Below are 22,243 nucleotides of genomic sequence, written 5' to 3'. Positions count from 1 at the left end.
TGTTCGTAAATCGATCCGTTGTACTGGAAGTACGTAGATCTTAATACGAAATTCAAGAGGTCCGCGATTTGAACTGGTGTAAGTGTCGTGCGGTCAGCCAGGCCTGCGTCGTTCTCCTTTTTTTGTAGCGCGGCTTGTACGGCGCCCTCGATCGGTACGTTGGTAAACAGTGACTCTACGTCGAAAGACGCCATGATCTCGTGGTCCTGGATCTCTTCACTGGCGATGGTGGAGGCGAAGTCAGTTGAGTTCTTCACTGTGAAGTTCGAGTTACCTGCAAGAGGAGATAATACGTTAGCCAAGAAAGCGGACAGGTCGTATGCAAAGGTGTTGACACACGACACAATTGGCCTAAGCGGTGTGTTGGCCTTGTGGATCTTCAACAACAACCTTTTCCTCGACATTGACCAGAAATATGGGCGCACAGCCCTAAGGTTGATTCGTCGACATGAGCGTTGCTCTCGCAAGCTTGCACGCTATACCAGGTAGGTAGGTAGGTAGGTAAAACTTTATTTATGCAGGGTGGCCCATTCAGCACAGTGGCTGATATCCAGAGGGGCCCTGCTAAATACAATTTCTAAAAATATAAAACGTCTAATAGTATAAAATAGTTATAAAAATAGAGTTAAAAAAAACTAACGTCTAGTAGTTGAAATAGTTATATAAAAAGAGTTTAAAAAATTGAAACGAGTTACAAGCATGAACTGGTAGGGAAAAAAATAGATATCATAAATTAGGTGCTATAAATAAAATGGGCTTTGACAAGATTTTTAAAAGAGGAGAGTGATACAGCTTGTTGGATTTTACAAGGTAGTGAATTAAAAAGGGCTGTGCCAGAAAATCTAAAAGTACGTTTGCCAAGGCTAAGTTTGGGTTTGGGTAGATGGAGGTCAGCCTTCCTTCGAGTGTTGTAACCATGTACATTGTAGTTCCTAATGAAATAGTTACTTAAATACTGAGGAACTAAGTTATGCAAACATTTAAAAACTAAAACACATTTGTGGATTTTACGGTTCGTTTCTAAGTCAGTCCACCCTAAAACATTAAAAGTATCTCCAGAAGAGTCACGCTTGAGAATGATACGGGCAGCACGGTTTTGGAACCGCTGCAGACTTTTGCTGGAGCCAACAGACAGTTCACCCCAAGCAGTGTCAGTATAACTTAAGATTGGCTCAATAAGGGTATTGTAGACACACTTTGCTGCTTTAAGAGTGAGGCAAGATCGTATGCGTGCTAGAAGTCCTAGACGCTTATTAACTTTTTTACAAGTAGTGTCTATATGCTCTTTCCAGTGAAGCTGTTCATCGAGCATAGTCCCAAGGTAAGTGAACTTCGTCACTCTCTCTATGTCCTTGCTTTGAATCTGCAGGACAAAGTCTGAGGTGGTTTGCAGGAGTTGTCTTGTTCCAAAGAGTAACCCTTTGCTTTTGCTCTGGTTTAGTATTAGCTTACTGTTCACCAACCACTGCTCAACACGGTTGAGGTCTTCTTGTAAATTTTCCCTGATGTTGCTAACCTCAGATCCAGAATAATAGATAACAGTGTCATCCGCATACATGCTAATCGACGAGTGCAGTAAACATTGAGGCAAATCGTTTATGTGTATCACAAATTATAGAGGCCCCAACAAGGAACCCTGAGGAACACCGAAGTCGAGAGGAAGGCTGGATGATAACTCCTTTCCATATTGAACTCGCTGCGAGCGGGTGGTGAGATAGTTTCTGAACCAGCCGAGACTGTGCCCTCTAACTCCGTAGTGCTCTAGCTTGTGAAGGAGACATTTGTGGTCAACAAGATCAAAAGCCTTTTTTAAGTCAATAAAGGCAGCGCCAGTCAACTGTTGTTTGTCCATGTGTTCTAATATATGATCAACCAAGTGGACAACCGCGGTTTCGGTAGAATGCTTCTTACGGAAGCCGGATTGATATACCGACAGAACTTTGTTAACCTCAAAAAATGCTAACAGTTGAACTTGGACCGCACGTTCCATGACCTTGGTGTGTTAATAACCACATTGTTCCAAGAGATCTGCAAGTTCGGCCGCCAGTTCCCACCAGAGGCGCACGCAGAGTCGCTGAACTAGCATCCATGTGATTCCTGAGGGAAAGAATCAGACTGACGCAGAGAGCCAAGGCAGATACGAAGAAAGAAGCCGAATCAACAGCACAGAGCATAACATCTGCTCTTTCTGCGAATGACGCTGCAGAGGTACTCGACAAGGTTAAATCCACTACCCAGCGAGTCTTTAATACCACCAAAGACCGTCAACAGCGCAAGTTTGAGAAACTTTTGCGAGAGAAACAGTCTTCTGTTTCTCCTACAACTTTTGTTGACAAAACAAAGTGGGTTATCAACTTGTCATCCAGGACCCTTAACGAAGCTGAGGTGTCCCTACTGAAGAAAGGTCTAAATTTCGCCGTGACTCCTACGAGCGTCCCAGCCACCGAGATCATCGCCAAAATTGAGTCAGCAGTCAGGCCACTAGATGCGGAGCGAGCAGACACAGTCAAGAGATCCGTCAACACCATCCTTCAACAGGCACAACCACCCACGCCCAACATCACGAACGAACAGCAGGAGGCTCTTAAAAGCTTAAAAGAGGACAACTCAATCATGGTCCTTCCGGCCGACAAAGGACGCGCTAGCGTAATCCTGGACGCTGACACATACCACACAAAAATGTCAGCGCTAATTGATTCCGGACCGTACCAGCTGCTCAACAAAGATCCGACAGACCGCTTGACCCGGAAGCTATCTGAGAAGCTGCTAACCCTGAAACGGAGTGGACACATATCAGAGGCGGTTTATAATAAGATCAGACCTCGACACAAACAACCACATAGGATCTATGGTTTGCCGAAGATCCACAAGGCCGACACACCGCTTAGGCCAATTGTGTCGTGTGTCAACACCTTTGCATACGACCTGTCCGCTTTCTTGGCTAACGTATTATCTCCTCTTGCAGATAACTCGAACTTCACAGTGAAGAACTCAACTGACTTCGCCTCCACCATCGCCAGTGAAGAGATCCAGGACCACGAGATCATGGCGTCTTTCGACGTAGAGTCACTGTTTACCAACGTACCGATCGAGGGCGCCGTACAAGCCGCGCTACAAAAAAAGGAGAACGACGCAGGCCTGGCTGACCGCACGACACTTACACCAGTTCAAATCGCGGACCTCTTGAATTTCGTATTAAGATCTACGTACTTCCAGTACAACGGATCGATTTACGAACAACGAGACGGCACAGCCATGGGGAGCCCTGTATCCGCGGTTATTGCTAATCTCTACATGGAGATATTTGAAGAACAAGCAATAGAGTCCGCACCTTGCAAGCCTAAGATCTGGAAACGCTACGTAGATGATACTTTCACCATCCTGAATCGGGATAGAGTTGACGTCTTCCTGCAACACCTGAACAGTCAACAACCATCAATCCGTTTCACCATGGAGATCGAGAACAACAACAAGATCGCCTTTCTCGACACGTCAGTTTACAGAGAACCTGATGGCCGCCTTACCACCAGTGTCTACAGGAAACCAACACATACTGATCAGTACTTAGCGTATGATTCACACCACCCTCGTTCAGTAAAGCGCGGTATTATGAAGTGTCTGTACGACCGGGCTAAACGTCTCGTCACCAAACCATCAGTAATCGCTGGAGAGAAGAAACATCTGTCATCTGTACTTGTTTCTAATGGATATCCCTCCTCTTTTGTACAGAAGATCACAAAGGCACGAACAACCCCAAGAAGAGAGCCTGTCGCGGAATTTAAATCCACCGCCGTTTTACCTTATGTCCAAGGAGTTTCGGAGTCTCTCCGCCGCTGCCTAGAACAACAAGGCATTCGCACCGTCTTTAAGTCCGACACGACACTTCGGTCACACTTAGTGCGACCAAAGGACACCGTCAACCCGGCTAAACAAGATGGTGTTGTCTACAGGATTCCCTGTGAGTGCGGCAAAGTCTACATCGGGGAAACAGGGATATCTATGCAGGAGAGGATCAAAGAACACGACAGGGATATACGACTCGCCCGAGCCCAAACCTCCGCCGTTTCTGAACACACCCACGAGACCGGCCACTATCCTATCTGGAATGAGGTCAAGTTTATTGATCGAGATCCTCACTGGTACACACGTAGGGTCAAGGAAGCTATTCACATAAGACTTCACCCTAACAACATCAACAGGGATAGCGGAATTGAAATTCCTGAAGCATGGATACCCCCGATCAAGAAACACAACAACAGGAGAACGGTACAACAGCGGACCACTGAGGGAACAGCTACTCGCCGGAATAATGGAACAATAGGAGGATCGAAATGCACCAATCACAGCCGACCTTTGTGATATAAATGATACCGTGCAATCAGTCGGCCTTATCGCCTGAAGAAGACTAGCAGTAAGCAGTCGAAACGTCGCGATCTACATCTCAAGTGACTACATCGTGAGACAAACGATAATACACTTTATTATTAAAAATGAAATATTTTTCAAACAGTGGTATTGATGCTCCATTTCCTCTTTGTTGTGGTCTAACCAAGTATTTGACAAACGTGATCAATTTTAGGTGACTTGTGATTATCACAGCATCGAATATGCCATTTCCGAATTACCTTTAGCTTAAAGATGTGTACATCATTCATCGTGGTGTAAGATAGGATAGATGGATTTTTCACACGCGTGTTTGTTTCACGATGGAGTCTCTTTAAGATGTAGATCGCGACGTTTCAACTATACTGCTAGTCCTCATCAGGCGATGAGATCAATTGTTGCGTGTCGCTATTTGTAGCACCTTGGTTCGCTGCTATTGGTGCATGTCGATCTCCATTATTATTCCGACTTTGTGACCCTGTTCCCTCATAGGTCCGCTTTCTAATTGACCGGTTGTTGTGCTTTCTGAATGTAGGTATCCATGCTTCAGGAATTTCGATTCCACTGTCTCTATTGATGTGATTTGGATGAAGTCTTACATGGATAGCTTCCTTGACCCTTCGTGTGTACCAGTGAGGGTCACGATCAATAAACTTGACTTTGACTCAAATGGGTAAATGCCCCGCCTCGCTGGCGTATTCTGTTATCTCGGAGGTTTATGTACGAGCAAACCGTATGTCTCTCTCACGTTCATGTCATTTTTCTAATGGATATCCTTCCTCATTTGTACAGAAGCTCATGAACACAACAAGAGCAACAGCTAACCAAGAACCAATAGCAGCGAACCAAGGTGCTAAAAATAGCGACACGCAACAATAGGCCCTTTGCACGATCCGGTCACATGGTACGGAATTAATTATGCTGGGACGCAAGTGACACAGTGGGACTTTCAAAACAAAGGAAAGTCGGGCTGAACTGGTACGAGATCCTTTGTTTTAGAAGTTCCACTATGTAACTTACGTCCCAGCGTAGTTAATTTCGTTTCATGTGACCGGATCGTGCAAAGGGCCTATTGACCGCATCGCCTGATGAAGACTAGCAGTATAGCAGTCGAAACTTCGCGATCTACATCTTAAAGTAACTCCATCGTGAGACAAACGAGTAAAAACTTCATCACTCCTACCTTAAGCTTCTTTCCCAAAGTGAGTCTTGATGTCCATACTTCCATATGAGAACGAGTCTTCATCCACAGGCAAATTAAACTCATTTTCATATGAATGGTTAAGCACCAGGCGTGGCCTTGATGAAGAGGCTTGAGCAACTCGGTTTTCGTGATATTTAATGCTATGTGTAAACACGTGATAAAGCTGAACAATCCCCTATTATTATTGATATTTTTCCGAAGATGCGCCATTTACAACAAAGCGCTCTCCTTTAGAGCAAGGAAGAAAACTGAAAATCGCCAATGAATGTACAGTTTCGTTGCTGCAATATTATGTCATTTGACAATACCTCTCGTAGACACGCAATAGGTCTCGTAGACAATATTACGTCATTTTACCATAATAGGTCAAGACGTATTTTGCTTTCGTTAATCCCACGCACCTTATGCGATCGGTACAATTTTCGGATGATGCAGGATGTATTTCAAAAACTAGGAGCTGGCATACTAGAAAATTACATAATAATGGATAATAAATTCCATATTCGATGGTTTCACAAATATTACGAGCCGAGATTTTTGTCATTTCTCGTAGTTTACTGCGTAACTCGCAAAATATACGCGAATATTGCATGTTAAACCAAGAGATAAGGTGAATTTATTTCATTCTGGTATTTCATATTGCACTGTTTGATGACATTCCGGATAAAGAAATTTATGAGGGGATATTAAAGAAGCCAGAAATAAGAAATCCCTAATTTGATGGTTTAACAGAGAGCTACCACGGGCACCTCATTTCTCTCAAATTATTTCTTGCCAAAAACGTTCGCGCGTACATACATTATATGGCTTCAAACAGGAAAACTGAACAAAACAAAATAAAAACGAGCAAAGGCGGTAGCAAGACATTGCATTTAGTACTACAGTTTAATATACCAAAAATTATTTTAAGGTTTACAAAATGCCCCATCAAATGAAAGTGTTAAGAAAAAGAGGAAAAACCATCAGGCTCTCAGTTTGAACTTCTTGGAAATATTTCCTTGGCGACTAACAATTCTGCCAATCCTAAGATCAGGACGTTCACCTGAAACGGAGAAGAAATTCAAATCACCGTCTCGCAAACTTATCAGTTAAATATCCATTAAAAGTGACGTTGCTAAGACATTTCCCGCATCCCAACGAACTATGGCGCCGTGCGGAAGTCAGAGTGGACAAAATAAAAGAGATATATATAAGAAAACCTGCACCCCAACCTCGTTCGGATGCTTTTGCTCGTGACACGTGACTTGGTCCATCGAAAAAAAAATTCTAATTTTAATACTGCATAAATTTCAATGGTGGTTGGAAAAATTTATAAAACAATCATAAAAATCTCACACTTAACAATGACATCAGGTCTCAAAATTTGCATGCAATTTTACTCGTGTCATCCCGGTTTTGTCATGTGGATGTGAAGAGTTTCTCACCGTCAGTGACTTTTAGGTGCAGCTGCTTGTAGGTGCATCCGAGTTCGTTGGCTGCCTGGCAGAAGTACTTTCCATTGTCACGTGGTTTGACATTGACCAATGACAGCAAGCATGTTTTCGTTTTGCGGGGCTTCTCGTCACAATTTGATACCTGGATCGTGGACGAATTCACGAACCAATTTATGACATATGGCCGTAAATAAGGTTCAAGCCTCGATGGGAAACCAAGCGGTTCTGTTGCAGTACATGTTAAAGTGATGCTCGAGCCTCGATGAACAGTGACAGAATTAAAGAAACGATTCGTATCTTGAGGACGAGAGGGCTCTCCCAGTTTAGTGGCGTAGAATTCCAGTTGTGGTGAACCTGCCATGTAACAAAGTAGACTTTCTTAACGCATTTAACCACACAGTAATGTGTGAATGTTCCTAAAGAATAGTTTAGCATCATATTGATACGAGCTCGTGACTCATAGCAACTTGTAAAAGAGAGGAGGATTCTTTGGTTAATTTTCTGCCAATATGCTTAGTTTTCTATCTAACCCTTTTCCACTTTTTTTTTCCTGAATTTTGATACTCATGGATGACTCTGAACAGTATTAATCACGAGCACTATTTAAAGACAGAGTTAGAGATAGATCGGCTCGTAATACTAGGTTACCGAACCTATACAAGCATGGAACATCAAGAACCAGCAAAACACTTGTTGAATAAAAAGTTATCTTTCGAGTTTCCTTTCAAGAATTGAGAGATGGTGAACAAGCTGCTCATTTCATAGACATAATGGTGTCCTGGTTTCCTTAAAACAGGGATTCGAGGCATTTTTTATAGGTTTCATTAAAGTCGAGGTGTTGAAAAAAGAGATTGAAGAAAAGGATGAGCCCACTCCTTAGTTGAGTTTTTCTTACCTCCATACGCTTTTGTTCCGCAAGACTGGCACCAAGTAACCATTAAACAAGACGACATCACAGCGAGAGCAAAGATTAAAGGACACATCTTGGTGTTCTCCATGGCTAATAGCAGTTGATATCAGGGTGTTACAGGTAAAGCACAGTTCTCTCAATCTACAAGGGTTTAAAGTTGTTGAGGACTGTTCCCCTTTTTATCGGGCTTCTTATCCCATATTAAGTAAAGCGCTCTCAGAATGTGAAATAGAATGACGTAGTGGATTACATAGAAATTCTGAGAAATTTAACGTTTCTAAAAATATTCATTGCTTACCTTACAGTTAAACGTGCTTTTAAAGGAAAAAAAGGAGGCTTTCCGTAGACCTCCATGGTTTTAAAACTGAAAACAAAGTCAAATGCGAAGAAATTTATCTGCACCTAAAATCTTTAGACAGTAATAATTTTAAAGGTCCTCTACCATCATTGCGAAGACCCAGTCTCATTTTTAGTGGGGAAGCAATTTTTGAAGAAAGAGAATCAACTGTTTAGTCTATATTTTTTTTTTTTTGGAAAATTATTTTACTTTGATTAATAATATTTCAAGTAAAGTTTATAAATTTACTAATCTGTATTATTTTTTTGTGAAGATTGCAGGTATTCTAGAATTTTAGAGTCGTCTTTCGTTTTCCATTATTTCCCAAATACGTTCAATTATGTAATTACAGGTATATGACCACAGCAACTGAAAGTACTGGAAAATTCTTCATAAAAACTGAAATATTTTCTGACAGTTTAAACCTCCAAAAATTATGTCATTGCCTGGATTTTCCTGAAAAGCGATTAGACTAATTATTCTACTTGCTTTCCTTTTTCGCAACATGATTTTATTCACGTAGTCAGAAGTTCAAATCATACACACTGCTGTTTCATAATTAAATACAACCGTCCGTGTAAAACCTCGCACAGTCCAGTTTTTTTGCCTTGTTCTCACTTTTGATAAAGGCATAATAAAATGTTTAGCTAGTACCCTGGGACTAGAAGAAAAAAATTCATAATTTAATCAAAGTAGATTTATTAAAAGTAAGTCATACTCTTACACTCTTTGTGTTCATCTGCATGTCGCGTAAGGTAAGTGGTCAGTGTAGCTTTTAACTGAGAGATAACTGTAGAAACATGGTATAATTAAACGATGTCTTGAAAAATAACGATATTCAGAGGAGATGTCCAAATCAAAACATTTGCTGGGAATAAACGCTTACACTTCTGAGGCGAATGTGAGCATCTAGTATGCTCTCAATCTTTTTTTAATAGTTTGCCAGTCTATCAAAATTCCTTCACGCATTCAAATAATCAACTTGTTACTAAGCACTAAATGACACGTCCCAAGGGAAACAGTGATTTTTTTCCTCGAGACCCTCAGCCCCCTAGAGAGTTAGTGAGTTTTGCTCACCCTAAGAAGTTAGTGACACGTGAAACGTTCCCCTCCAGTCGGAAAACGTATTTGAGTTGGGAGCTAAAACAAAAATAACTAGCTCACAGTAGCCCCTATTCCCTAGGGCTTGCTCCTTTTCATGTACATGTTCCCGTGCATCAAGTTCATATTTTAGTGCGCGCAGAATTATGGTCTTTCTAGCCATCAAACCCCGCCCCTCTTTTCCGCTCTTTAACGAAGTTTGAGTACTGGTTTCTATTTCGGAACTTGACTTGGATTTTTCTACTCCAGAAATTAGGCCACGCAAAAATCTCGGATCGCCTTCCTTAAATCGGTGCTATTTTGAAGAAAAAGGGAAAAGGAATTACAATTCCGATAACCCTAATCAATTTTGTTAATGTTGTACTCAAAGTTTAAAGCAACTTTTAATATTTCGAGCATATTTTCCGATCGCTCTCAGCACTGAACTTTTTGCATTCTGGGCAACTTCAAAGCTAGCATTCTTTAAAATTTGCACGCCCTTCATTGTTTCTAATATATATGAAATATGCGTTTTCAGAGTCAAACCTCCGTTTTCAAATTTCTCCGGCATAGTGTGGACGGGGCCTGAAATGTTTTTTTTTTTTTTAATTGGCTTCGACAAAAATGACACAGGAAGCAACAAAATAATTAAAAGCAACTTTCTGGGTTTTTCGGAGCATTTTTCAAAAATATTAAATTAGCCATTTTTAAGAAATTACCAACAATGTATTAAATCGTACAAGAGGAAGGAGGAATCTTGTTTTCATTTGCTTTTTCCATTGTTTCATGTCATTTTGCCATTTTCTGACTTGCACAATAATCTTCTGATTGGGTAAGAAATGCACACGTTCTTAAATACCTTATCGGTAGGCATGTGTGGGCGTACGGGACGACTGATCTGAAGGATTAATCATCTTTACAGGATGCTAATCAAAAAACTTTAATGGGACTCCCACAAATGAACAGCAAAGCACTTGATATCATTAATAAAATATTCTCCCGTCGAGAATCGACGCATAAAAAGGAAATTTATTAGAGGACCTAGGCAAAGCCTTGGCAAACCCAAACATGACTACCGATGGCAGCTATTGTTCTAGAATTAAGAACTATTAAAGGACAAAGACAAACAACTTTTGAGACAAAAGCTATATCTGTGGCCCTTGCGGGTACTTGAACCACGGGACTCGCAGAATGACTGCAAACAATCATGATCAATGAGCTACGAAGCTGAAACCTAGAAAATTCCGAAAATAACCCTAGTCCCCAAAGTTCATGAAAAACATGATGAGTATCGTCGTCGGAAACCATTGGCCAATCCTTGTTCAAAACTTCGGTCACGTGAGTGGGCATATTTATTCTCCAATACAATTCCATCAAAACTCTATCCATTTTGTGAACGAAAAACTGTATGCATGACTTATGCGGAATTATTGTCAAGGAAAGTTTAATCATATTTCAATGAACAATTTTTTCTTCTCGATATTATTTAAAACTTTTGACTCAGGATTTACGTTTATATTTATGACAACTGAAATTTCTAACTAAAGGTTTTTATCGGTTGTTGTGCAGACCCTAATAATGAGACATGAAAAATAAGATTAAAAAAAAAAAAAAACGAAAATGATGCTATATGTGACTTTTTTTTCTCTTTCCGGTGCATAGCATATAAAATTGTGATGACAAGATGTACTGATCTATAAATTCTGTGAGAAAGTTGGTAGAGAGGACTGTAGGACCAATTTAAGGTAAATATACATTCTTAAATGTGTTCTAGCCACGAGTATTATATTATTGATTATCATGTGCGTTATGGATTTTATAGAAGTATCATTCTTTGTTAAATGTATGCACGAGAGAGTTAAACGGCCGAGCTTATTGCACTGAGGTAACTTGGCCGAATAGTCTTTTTTTGCACATGATTTTAGGACGTTAAGAGCTTAAGTAACGTTGTCGCAAATTTATCCAGAGTTTAAGGTGGGGTCCATATTTCTAACGTTTGCAGTTTCAATGGCTTCACATGTCAATGCTTGTTCTTGTTCTCGTGGATAGGTTGCTTTCATTCATGGGACCAGTTTACTTTTTCGTGATATTGTACTAGGGCCACGGCTGTACAAATACCTTCAAGTTTCAGGTTATTGATTTTAAGCAAGCTAAGTAAGTTAATGGTATTTTGATTCTATATCTTTCTTTTTTGCTATCTTGACAGTTTGAAATTTCATATAATTTCCGCAAGAACGGTTTATATATGTAGACGTTTGATGATCGATGGCTAGCATTTCTTTTCTGGTTTGCGGGACAGAGTATTCCCTGTTGTTACTTGTTATCAGTGGTCTGTCGAGTCTTCCAGCTGCCTGGTGTCAGTATTGTAACACTGTAAATGGTACGTTTATCAGAATTCCAGTAATATCGAGAAAGAAGAAGAATGCAATTACATATCTAAGGGCATGCCTTGGGAGGGAGTTGCAAAGAAGGAGGAAGGAACGATATTGGGTTCCAAGGCATTCATTGGCCATTTCTTTGACTGATACTTGTCAAAACTCGCCAAGTTTAAAATTGGAATTACATGTACCTAGTGTCAGTTATGCCCAGAAGCTGTTTGTGGTTAAATCGTGATAAATCCAAGCCCCTCGGCTCAGCCATAATGCTTAATCCGTTTCGCGAAAAAAGAGCCGAGAGAGAACTAAGCAACGGGCAAGGCTTAAACCGAGAGAGAAAACCAGACTCCGGCAGATTTTGACCTAAGTTAGCCTGCGTATGTATTTTCCTTCAGCTGAACCTAAGATTAAAATCTCCTCGACTCCGTCATCGAGCAAACTGGCGATTGGCACAACCATTAATTTGACTTGTACTGCGTGGCAGACTGATGACATGGCAAAGAGTCCAAAGACAAAACCACATATAATTGAATGGTTTGATCCTCAAGATAAACGAGTCGGAGATAAATGCCACGCTGGATCTCCAGCAGCCTCACGAATGAGGTGCACATTAATGGTTGGTGCGCTGACGGACGAAAAACTTGGTAACTACACCTGTAGAGCAAGAAATGGTTACGGTCACTGCAGCACCAAAAGATTTGAAATCAAGCTCTGGGGTAAGTAAGAAATGTTTCCTATTAGATGAGAGTGATTAAAATACACTGTAAAGTGTAATCATTGATAACGTCATGTTGGCTGTTATGAATAAGAGCTCCACTGAAAAAGAAGGTCCACGTCATCCAAAGGTTTGACATCATACTTGATGGTGTTATAAGCAAACGGCTGAAATGTTAAGGGCTGAGATGAACTGAAACTCTTCACAGAGATATAAAGCAAAACTTTCAAAAATTCGCCGTCAAAAAGTGAAACCGAAACTTGCCATACGTTATGGAAAGTAAACATTACCACACTAATTTTAAAACTGAATGGTTTTTCAGACGTTTAAAAATAACTGAAAATTACCAAACAGTCGTAAACAGTTGTGGAAACTAAAACATCCACCGAGCCGCGAAAAAAACTGAAAGCTTAGTCAGATTCAAAAGCCCCATCTCACAAACGGAACCCCTTACTCAGACAAGACGCAAAATGTACAAGGATAGAAAAAACTCGAGGTACGTCAACGAAACATATCAAGATCTTTACAGAATGTGTGAATTTGACAGCAGTCGAGTTGGTAACAGTGTTAAAATGGGAAAATAAGGAGAGCATATCCCTGTACCTCACGAAGGTAGTTTGAAATACATTTATAGTCTGTGCCGTCCTATTTTTAATTCGTTCCCATGATTCAAAGGTCTCCCTTAACAATACATGACTACTGAAGTGATCACTGAAGTACATGACTTCAGTAACTTACCAATCAGTTGTCAACACCAAAATACCATGTAGTTTGAAACAGGATTAACAACAGATTTGAAATATAATTCATCCGAAAAAGCCCATGTGTGAAGGATTATGCTCTCTTCCTCATTTTCTCTGGATACATCAACATGTACAGTCATGATGTTCTTCCTGAGCGTTGTTGGTACCACTTGACCTAAATAACGCCACACAATTCGAACCTCTCTCTCACAAGCAAAAATAAAAAGAACGAGCTAACAATAATAGCAATATTTCTAGATCATGATATTAAAAAGAAAAGCTTCTTAACCGTTGGAAATGTTTTGCACAGTGTGAAATCATACAAATATATATATTTTTTTCCAGCTCCCGAGGTAACTGTTCACTGTGAAAACCAATACATGACTGTCGTGGTAGCAAAAGCACTTCTTCCCGGGGTTGACCGCAGACATCTCCGACTCCGGAATTCCTCCTGTTCGGCGGCAGAGTCAACCACTCATTTTTCACTTACAACACCGCTTGATGGTTGTCTCACATCGGCCAGTGAAACTCCCACTTCTTTAATATACTCTAACAAAGTCCTTGAAATCCCGTCAGACATGGTCATAAATGGGGCTGTAACGCGCAAAAAGCAGGTGCAGATTCCATTCAGTTGCCAGTACTCCAAGTCTGGCATGGTGTCCTCATCTGGTTGGAAACCTGAAAGTAACGCTGTCGACTTTAACGTTGAAGGTCGAGGGAATTTCACCATCACCTTGAATATGTTTCCGAACAGGGACTTTGCAACTCCTTACTCTCACAAGGACATGCCAGTTGCGGCAGAACTCCAACAGCCCCTGTTCTTTGAGGTGTCTGTATTAACTGGTGACAGTCAGTTGTCAATCGCCGCTCATCGCTGTTATGCCACGCCAACACAACATCACAGTGGCTCTGTAGAATACAATTTCATTCAAAACGGGTAAGCAAAGTATATTGGGACATCATTCCAAAAGGCGTTATCATGGTTGCCCAACTAGACACAAAATGCGCTTTGCCGCTGAAAAACAAAAAATATAAAGTAACATTTTCTTCGACCTCAAGTCAAGCGCTTTCATATCCAATCTTGGAATAAGTGCACACATCATGTTTTTCTTAGGCCAGATCAGAGTTTAATTGTTCTCGTTATTATTATTCTGACGTTCTACGCTTTCCATGTCTCCTACTTTCGTTATTTGTTTGTTAGCTCCTCAGTCATCTTTGTGGGCGTTGCAAGGGTTTCCGTCTAAACCTCAAAATGTCAATGTTGTTGACGGAAGGGAAATCGAAATTCATTCAAATTTCACAGGACGGCTCTATTTTTGCCTTTACCTTCATTTGTCCCAGTCGAATTTTATGTTTGTGCTCGTTCAGACATGATTCGTAAGAAGTGGTCAGAAGCGGTCGAAGGTCCCATGCGCGCCTTGGGCATGTTTAGTACCCAAACGGTTAGCTTAGTAATTCACAATTTCGAAAAGATTTTTCTTTCTTAAAGTTTAGTTCCGGCAACCATGAAATACATATTCAGGAAGTTATATTCATAATAAGGCTAGCTTCTCTTGCAGGCAAGATGAACCAAACCCTGCTCCGCTATCTGCCACCCAAGAGGGCAAGATAGAACTATCCTGCTCGCTCGGGATTAATTGTCCCTTATTACCCACTAGAAAATAGTGTTCTTTCTGCCATTTGAAATAGCCCTTCGGTGAATAAATTTGCTCGGTCAAGATGGCTCGACATTGGTTTGCCTGTCAGACCATAAACTCGCGAAAAGGAACTTGGCCAAATATCAACCCATTTACAACGAACAAGCTCAATAAGTAGCCCATAAACGTTATTACCAACAGATGCCCAGCTGATGAAAGTACCGCTTTCCTATCCACCAACTCGGAAAGTGCCCAGCGGTTCACAACTACTGCATTTCAGTTTACTGGCAATCACCCTTTTGTCTTCATACACTGTCACGTGGTAATCTGTGACAGGAATGACTCCTTGTCTGAGTGCAGGAAGACATGCCCATCATCGAATGGTAGACTTAGAAAGCGTGAAGTTCATGATGACTTGATCGATGGGTAGTCACTTGGACAGGGTCCTGTCCATTTGGTGCGCAGGAAGCGAGATTTGGACAGAGCTGAATCGTGTACATGTAACAAGAATGGTTAGTACATTTCGCACAAGTCGGTTTGCGAAGCGATTTATATCCCTCATACATGGTACAAATTCACACCAACAAAAACGAATTCATCCAGTTATTCCGGTCGTATTTTCGTGTTAAATCACAGTTTGAAAGCGTTACCAAATAAACAAGTAGCCTGATGGTTGCTTGTAGTATCACATGATGGGATATTAAGTGATGTATTCTGCCATCTTGCATGTGCAATCTTGGATTGTATTTTCTGTGTACTTTCTGTGAAATCAGAAAACCAAAACTCGATGATCCCAAAATAACACCAAGGTGATAGGTACAGTGAGTTAAAAGTGTTAAGCTACAAAAGAAAATAATAACAAAACATAGATTAAATAGATAAAAGCACGACACTATACCCAGTGAAGTTGACAAAACGCACTGTTCCATAATTATTGTTTTATTGCCAACTCTACTTAGCAATTGACGCGCTAATATTCCATAATTCATGCAAGCACAACAGCAAAACAACAACAACAGCGTTAACATAATTATTTTGTTCTTTTTCTATTTTAAGGCTCTGGCTTAGCAGTCGGTATCATGGGTCTGGCCCTTGTATGTGCCGTTTGCCTCATCACAACCGTTTTGATGTTTACCAGAAAATATCGGCACGAGCAACATGCTGATTCAAGGTCTTTGGCAATGCCATGAAAATCACAACCATTATTCAGATCTAGCCGTTTTACTGTTAGGCGCAGCTTTACTGATATTTAAACACACATTTTAGTAGGTTTTTGTACAAATTTAAAATTTTTAGAATTGATTTTAAGACTTTTAGATTTCTATTGTTGTTCAGTAATTGTTTTGCACAGTACTTTTGAATCTATTTTATTTAAGAGTTAAGTGTGTACTTGTATACGTGGTGCTTCTTAATTAACGTGCTTTTTACATAAACATCTTTACGGTGTTATTAAAATTATAAATACATATAGATAACTAAATAAATTACAATGTTTATAGAGGAAGCCACATCAGCCTTGGCTGGGTTTCATGCAGGTTCTCTATCCTGGTCCAATTGGAATCTGGAGATGTGGTTTTTGTGGAGGGAAGAGAACCGGAATAACCAGAGCTCGAGAAGAAACCTCGGACCAAGGCGAAAATCAACGTTAACAACAAACTCAACGCACATGTGACACCGGGCCAGAGGCCCGTTTCCCGAAGGTCCCGAAAAGTTTTCGCACTCGGAAAGCCGTAGCACAAAACAGTCTCAAATCTTATGATTACAGAGCTGTTTTATTTACATATCCCTAATATGACCAGATGTTCCCGTCATACAAGAAGTTTAAAGGAGCATACACCTTTTGTTTTTTGATACAGATAAAGTAAAAATAGCTTGCGGGCCCGAAAAGTCTCTGGGGGTTTCGAGAAACAGGCCCCAGGATAGAACGCGGGCCACATTGGTGGGAGGCGAGCGCTCTTACCCCTGCGCCATCCCTACTCCTCAAATGCATTTCTACTAAAGCGAGACCAAGTGGAGTAGGGCGAATCCTGTCATGGTATCGGCTTGCCTCTGTTAATACGAGGAGGTACCTAGACCTGGTCTCTAGCTGGGTCTTTTATTTCTCGGACTACTGTCTTGCACAATCATGGTCTCACTTCCACTGCTTCTTCTTCCAGTTCTACTGGCAAATGCACAAGCACTTGAAAAGCATATCGGTAGCTTTGCGTGGGTCACATGGGATGACTGTCCTTAGAGGATTAATTAAACATCCTTTTAGAATACCATACTAACCCAAACACTTTCGCGAGACTTTAAGAAGCGAACAACAGAGTTCTTGAGGCAGTCAATAGGAACTAAAGTTTAGAGAACAAGGCTAAACAGGTTCCCTGACCAAGGCCAGTAAACGAACCCAAACATGACCATGGATGGGGCATTGTTCGGAGCTTAATACGGTTGCTGACTACGGTTTTGATGGATTATAACAACCCAACTTCTAACTCTTTTGAAAAATTTTCCAAGACGTTTTTCCTTTCTCTATTTACTGTTTACTTAAGTCGAATGGCCAAAATGAACGACCGAGTACCTAAAGAAGAGACTGGGCACTAGTAGGTTAAATCACGTTTTTCTGAAAATCTACCCGTATGACCCCACCTCAAAATTTCAGGAATACGAAACTGACTCTGATTTAACATTCATACTCATATAGCTCATATAGCGTTGTCTGTGCTAACAGCGAGTTGCTAGAGCTGCGTTGAAAAGAGTAGCTCAATTGATAAGACTATTCTGTGCTATTAACCGTACCATTGAAACAACAAGATACGACAACCATATTAATTACAGACTGAAATACAAGCAAATATAACATTCTCCGGGGGTTGGATACCCCAGCTCGTGCAACAAAAAATTTATAAAGGCTAGCAAAAACATAGACTAAGAAAAAAAAATAAAATGCAAAAATTCAAGCAATACAAGGCAAGCCGAGCGCGTATCTACCGCAGCGGACACTCGGAGGCCAGAAAAAACCTCACCAAGTTTGGCGCAGGAAATCTGGGTAGGAACAAAAGTGGGCTACGGCTGCCCGGTCCTCCTGCTGGACCCCTAATAGTCGACTAAATGTTCATAGACCGAGTAATCGCAATAAGCTCTTCTAACGAAAACTTGGACTTCGGATTCTTCCAGCCAACATGCCTGTCTTTCATTGAGGAATCAAGAGACCTGAACTCCGGATCGTTAGCCCCGCTGATTCCAATACTATGTGTACCATACAAACTTCCATCAGAAACAAAGGGCGAAATGTAGGACTTAAAACTAGCATAAGCTGTGGAATAACTTATCCCAAGAGACTCATGAAATCGCTTCTTAGAATGCCTAGAATTAACGATTCTGCGAACAATAGGATAGCTAGAACCACTGGAATCAGGCAGCAAAGACAATATTCTCTCAGTTATCCCCACCGGACAGTTAGGTTTCCGAGACCTAGCCATCACCGAAACGTGCCCATCCTTGTACTGGTCGTTTTTACGCTTAATGAGATAAACCTTCATGAAATCTTCTAAAATGGAAACATCCCGCACTCTAATACTCAAAACTTCATCGTACTAAACGAATAAACGAAAAGCGAATATCTGCTAAAGATGCAGATGCTTCAAGCTTAAGGTAATATCAGCAATAGAGTCATGCGTCAAAGGCTGCTTGGGCTGGACGGGTCTCGCTAACTTCCTTCGAGCACCTTCAGCAGCTATCAACAAACTGCTACAACAGATGTACCTTCTCAAGTGTATCAGCCTAAGGTAGGCAACATGATGCCTCGGTAAGATCCGCATCGCACATCAAATGCTAACCCGTGGTATACAACTATTACCACGCTCAAAACTCGCAAGACTGTAACAACGCACACAAGCCATGCCCCCCGGTAACCGAGGCAAATGCATGTCACACACGGGCCGACTGATTAACTGCAGGCAAATGCTCAACAATACAAGCAAACTGTAAAGCCTAGAAATGGTAAATACAAAAACAAACAGACAAACAAAAACTGACAGGTCGGCAACGCTAACCTGAAATCTATACGTAAGGCCAGCATGCTGAATTTTGGGCAACCAAAAAAAACCGAGGGCTTGCCGCTCTGAAAAAACCTTTTGGCCAGGACCAGGGATAATCATATCAGATCTTCTGGGCAAGCGTACGATATCCACAACAAATGAAGCGAATCTGGAAGGGCGAGGCTTGAAAAACGGCCAGAAAAAAGCCGACGGCCATTCAGGAACGATGAGTGTGCAGATCGCGCGGCATGCACGCGCGTGTCTAATAACATCCACAATAATAGACACTAGTGGACAGAACCAACTTTTTTCACCATGCCAATACTGAGACAAACCATCGACTGCACAACAGCCTGGCGACAGCAATCTAATTAAATCTCCTCAACTGAGCGTTGTAATGAGAGGCAAATCGAAACAGAAAGCAACAGAAAGCGGACCCCACCTGGAATCCAACTGGGCAAAAATCTCACAGTTTAAAGACCAGTCATCTTGGTCCACAAAACGACTTAAAAGATCAGCTCTAACACTAGCATCGCGAGGAATCCACTGCGCATCAATCAGAATATCGTTCACTAGGCACAGCTGAAAAATATCGAGCGCTAAACACTGAAGATGCTGCTTTGGGCTGCCAACTGAAACAATCCTAGAGGCATTCTCGTTATCCGTTAAAAACTTTAACTTTCTTGTACCTGAGAGATGCAACATGCGTTTTGATAACATAGAAAATGGCTTAAGCTTTCTGAAAGTAGAACTCTGCTGACACTCAAAACGGCTAAACATACCACTGAGAGGCTGATCATTCAATTTGATCCGATATCCTCCAAAGGCGTAATCGCTAGCAACGCAAAAAATTACTGCACTTGGAGTAAGCCTAGGCTGAATTCCATATCCGTTAAAGGCCTCGATATTAGTAGACCAGAAACGCAATTCTTCCGATAAAGGCGAAGAATCAGAAAAGGAATAATCTCAGAACGAACGGGCTTGAATAGTTGCATGCATCTGCCTCGTGAATAACCTGGCAATAGGGCCAACTTCCAAATACAGCGAATTGATGAAGCCGGCCACTCGAGCAAGTTCCCTGAAAGTAACGCTCCCAGAAGAAATCATGGAATCGAGGTTGCTCTTAAAATTGGTAGTTTTCTTAGGCGGGACTCGGAACTGCATTTTAATAGTGTCAATTACAAACCCAGCCATTGACCGACCTGCATTGGCTCTAACATAGATTTCTCCCTGTTCAGCTTAACCCGCACAGTTTTAAATCCTTCTGATGCAATAAACTAGCAGCAGACACAGAAACCCTCTAGGGGTGACTAAATAGCACTTATCCGGAAATCTGACAAATGGTAATCTATAGCCTTCAGAAATCAGGCCTAAAACAAACTGTGGGGCACAGATGGTGGATTCTCAATAACTGAAACATTGCTTCAGGCGACCTTTTACACCGGAGGAGCCTTCAACAAACTCTACCCCGCTTCCTAAATAATCATCAATTAAAGGGTACTCATCGATTTCGACAACATCCACATCAACGTCAAAAGCTGACCGTTCAGATTCGGCTAGTCATTCCCGGCTGGGCGGACGGTCCGACGAGGAGGCGTTGAGAGAGCTCTTGGGAAAATTACGAATTAAATGACCAAATTCCCAACACTGAAACAAAGAGAAATAAAGGAACTTGAATTGAGGGACAAAATGAAACAGCGCTGGTAACACGCCGAGAGAATGAACCCATGCTAAACACTCGCTTAAATACACCTACCACGGAAAACCCAAGGGACTACATGACTACCTGCACATGTACTGATTCCAGACGCACAGAATACAAATATATGCTACACTTCGTATCGCACATATTATGCTATTATCATATAAACTAGGTTGCTTTATGGGATGAAAAATCGAGAAGTTATACTGACAAATCTAAAAGCTAAAGAACGAGGGAAACAATGATTAAACACTTCTAAACTGATCATTAGGCCATTCCATTCATTTTTTGACTACGTGATCAATATAGTCAGTCTTTCATTCAGTCAAAAAGCCAGGAAGCTACTTGGTTCTGACATAAAGTCAGTCTGTTTCAATGAGTCAGTTATATTGATTGAGCAATTGACTGATGTCATATGTCGAGGGTCCAAATATAGCGAGCACCCTGTTATAAGCAGACACCGTATTTATTGTTTTCATTGTCACGCTACGGAAAAGTACGATCGAAACTATCGAATAAAAGAAGTCAAGAACTTGAATGTTATAGAAGGTTGATAAATAATCAGCTTCTCCGAGTCTCGGGTCTCTGAGTTACTTAAAACCCTCGGCATATTACCCTCGACCCTCAACTAGACTTAACTCTCACCACACTGATCATGAGTGAGCCATAACTTTCTTTCTTCCTCTTCTTTCGTACCTTCTCTTGTAACTTATTTCCTCTGTTCCAACCTTTCTTCCTTTGTTCCATCCTTTTCTACTTTCTTCCACTTTCTTTCCTTCCTTCATTTAGTTCGTTTATTCATTCGTTCATTTGTTCATTCTTTCAATCAATCATTCATGTATCCAATCATTCAATTTGTTCCCTCTTTCGCTCTTTGTTCGTTCATTTGTTTTCTTTACGTAGATTTATTTTGGAGTCGTATGTATGATTTAAGTCTGGCAACAAAAGCAAACGCCGTTTCGATTTTTTATGAAAACCTCGATTCTCCCCATCTCATGGAGAGGTCTGTTATGAAAATGTGCCTCAACAAATCCGCAATGAATGAGACAACAAGAAGAAATCTAAATAAGACCGGCAACAGAACGTCATTTGAGCAAAGATTGAATTCTTGAAAACTATAAAAAACAATATTCAATATCCGAGTCCTCAATCCACGGTTTGTAAAGGTTCTGGGTTGTTTAATTCTCACCAAAAACAGAAAAAAAAAAAAAAAAACATATATTAATCGGTTCCTAACCAGGCGAGTAGCCTGAAATGTCCATTGTTCCTTGTCTTTCGCCCGAGGATTAGGCTGAGGTTGAGAGATGCCATGCTTGCTTAAACAAAGTCATCAACTCAGTTAGATTTCTGTCGTCTCGTGAAACTGACCGAATATGTGTTTGAAACAAGATTAATGGAATGATCTTAGGTAAATATTCTTTTGATATTGTCTGATTAGATAATATTATCATTAATTAAGTAAAAAAATATTCTTCCTGGGCCAAAGCACCTAACATGTAGAAACTGAAAAGACTGATTGTACTCAGGTTATGCCAGCGACGTTAAGATCAGAGACAATACATGCAAAATTACCTTTGTTTTTCAACTTTCAGTTTCAAGCTTTCTCTCAAATTAAAATGACACGTTACTTTTAGGGCAAACAGGATGTCCTAATAACAGAAAGCGTCGCCTAAGGTCACATTCTTCCGTGTGACAAGATCAT

The 22,243-nt window shown here is 40.9% G+C and overlaps 2 protein-coding genes and 1 pseudogene across 2 annotated transcripts; 2 read left to right on the top strand and 1 right to left on the bottom strand.

Annotated features, from left to right (window-relative positions):
• Window positions 1-448: 448 nt before the first annotated feature.
• LOC149111798 (uncharacterized) lies at window positions 449-5,262 on the top strand (annotated as a pseudogene).
• Window positions 5,263-6,173: 911 nt separating this feature from the next.
• LOC110068846 (uncharacterized) lies at window positions 6,174-8,148 on the bottom strand. The gene is made up of 3 exons (XM_020776261.2): window positions 7,916-8,148; window positions 7,012-7,374; window positions 6,174-6,629 (listed from the first exon to the last, which is right to left on the bottom strand). Exons 1-3 carry the CDS (start codon window positions 8,016-8,018, stop codon window positions 6,550-6,552), a joined length of 546 nt encoding a protein of 181 aa, XP_020631920.1. The 5' UTR covers window positions 8,019-8,148; the 3' UTR covers window positions 6,174-6,549.
• Window positions 8,149-11,612: 3,464 nt separating this feature from the next.
• Window positions 11,613-16,204, top strand: LOC110068836 (ZP domain-containing protein-like). Its single transcript, XM_089288864.1, has 5 exons — window positions 11,613-11,727; window positions 12,118-12,438; window positions 13,526-14,117; window positions 15,019-15,329; window positions 15,874-16,204. The coding sequence occupies exons 1-4, from the start codon at window positions 11,613-11,615 to the stop codon at window positions 15,245-15,247; spliced, it is 1,257 nt and encodes a 418-aa protein (XP_089144990.1). The 3' UTR covers window positions 15,248-15,329; window positions 15,874-16,204.
• The last annotated feature ends 6,039 nt before the right edge of the window (window positions 16,205-22,243 follow it).

The sequence above is a fragment of the Orbicella faveolata genome, unplaced genomic scaffold (genome assembly GCF_042242905.1).
Source record: "Orbicella faveolata isolate gen_17 unplaced genomic scaffold, um_ofav_v1 contig_2, whole genome shotgun sequence".
Taxonomy (NCBI): Eukaryota; Metazoa; Cnidaria; class Anthozoa; order Scleractinia; family Merulinidae; genus Orbicella; species Orbicella faveolata.
Note: the sequence above shows the minus strand (reverse complement) of the source record. Positions and strands in the feature narration are given on the sequence as shown.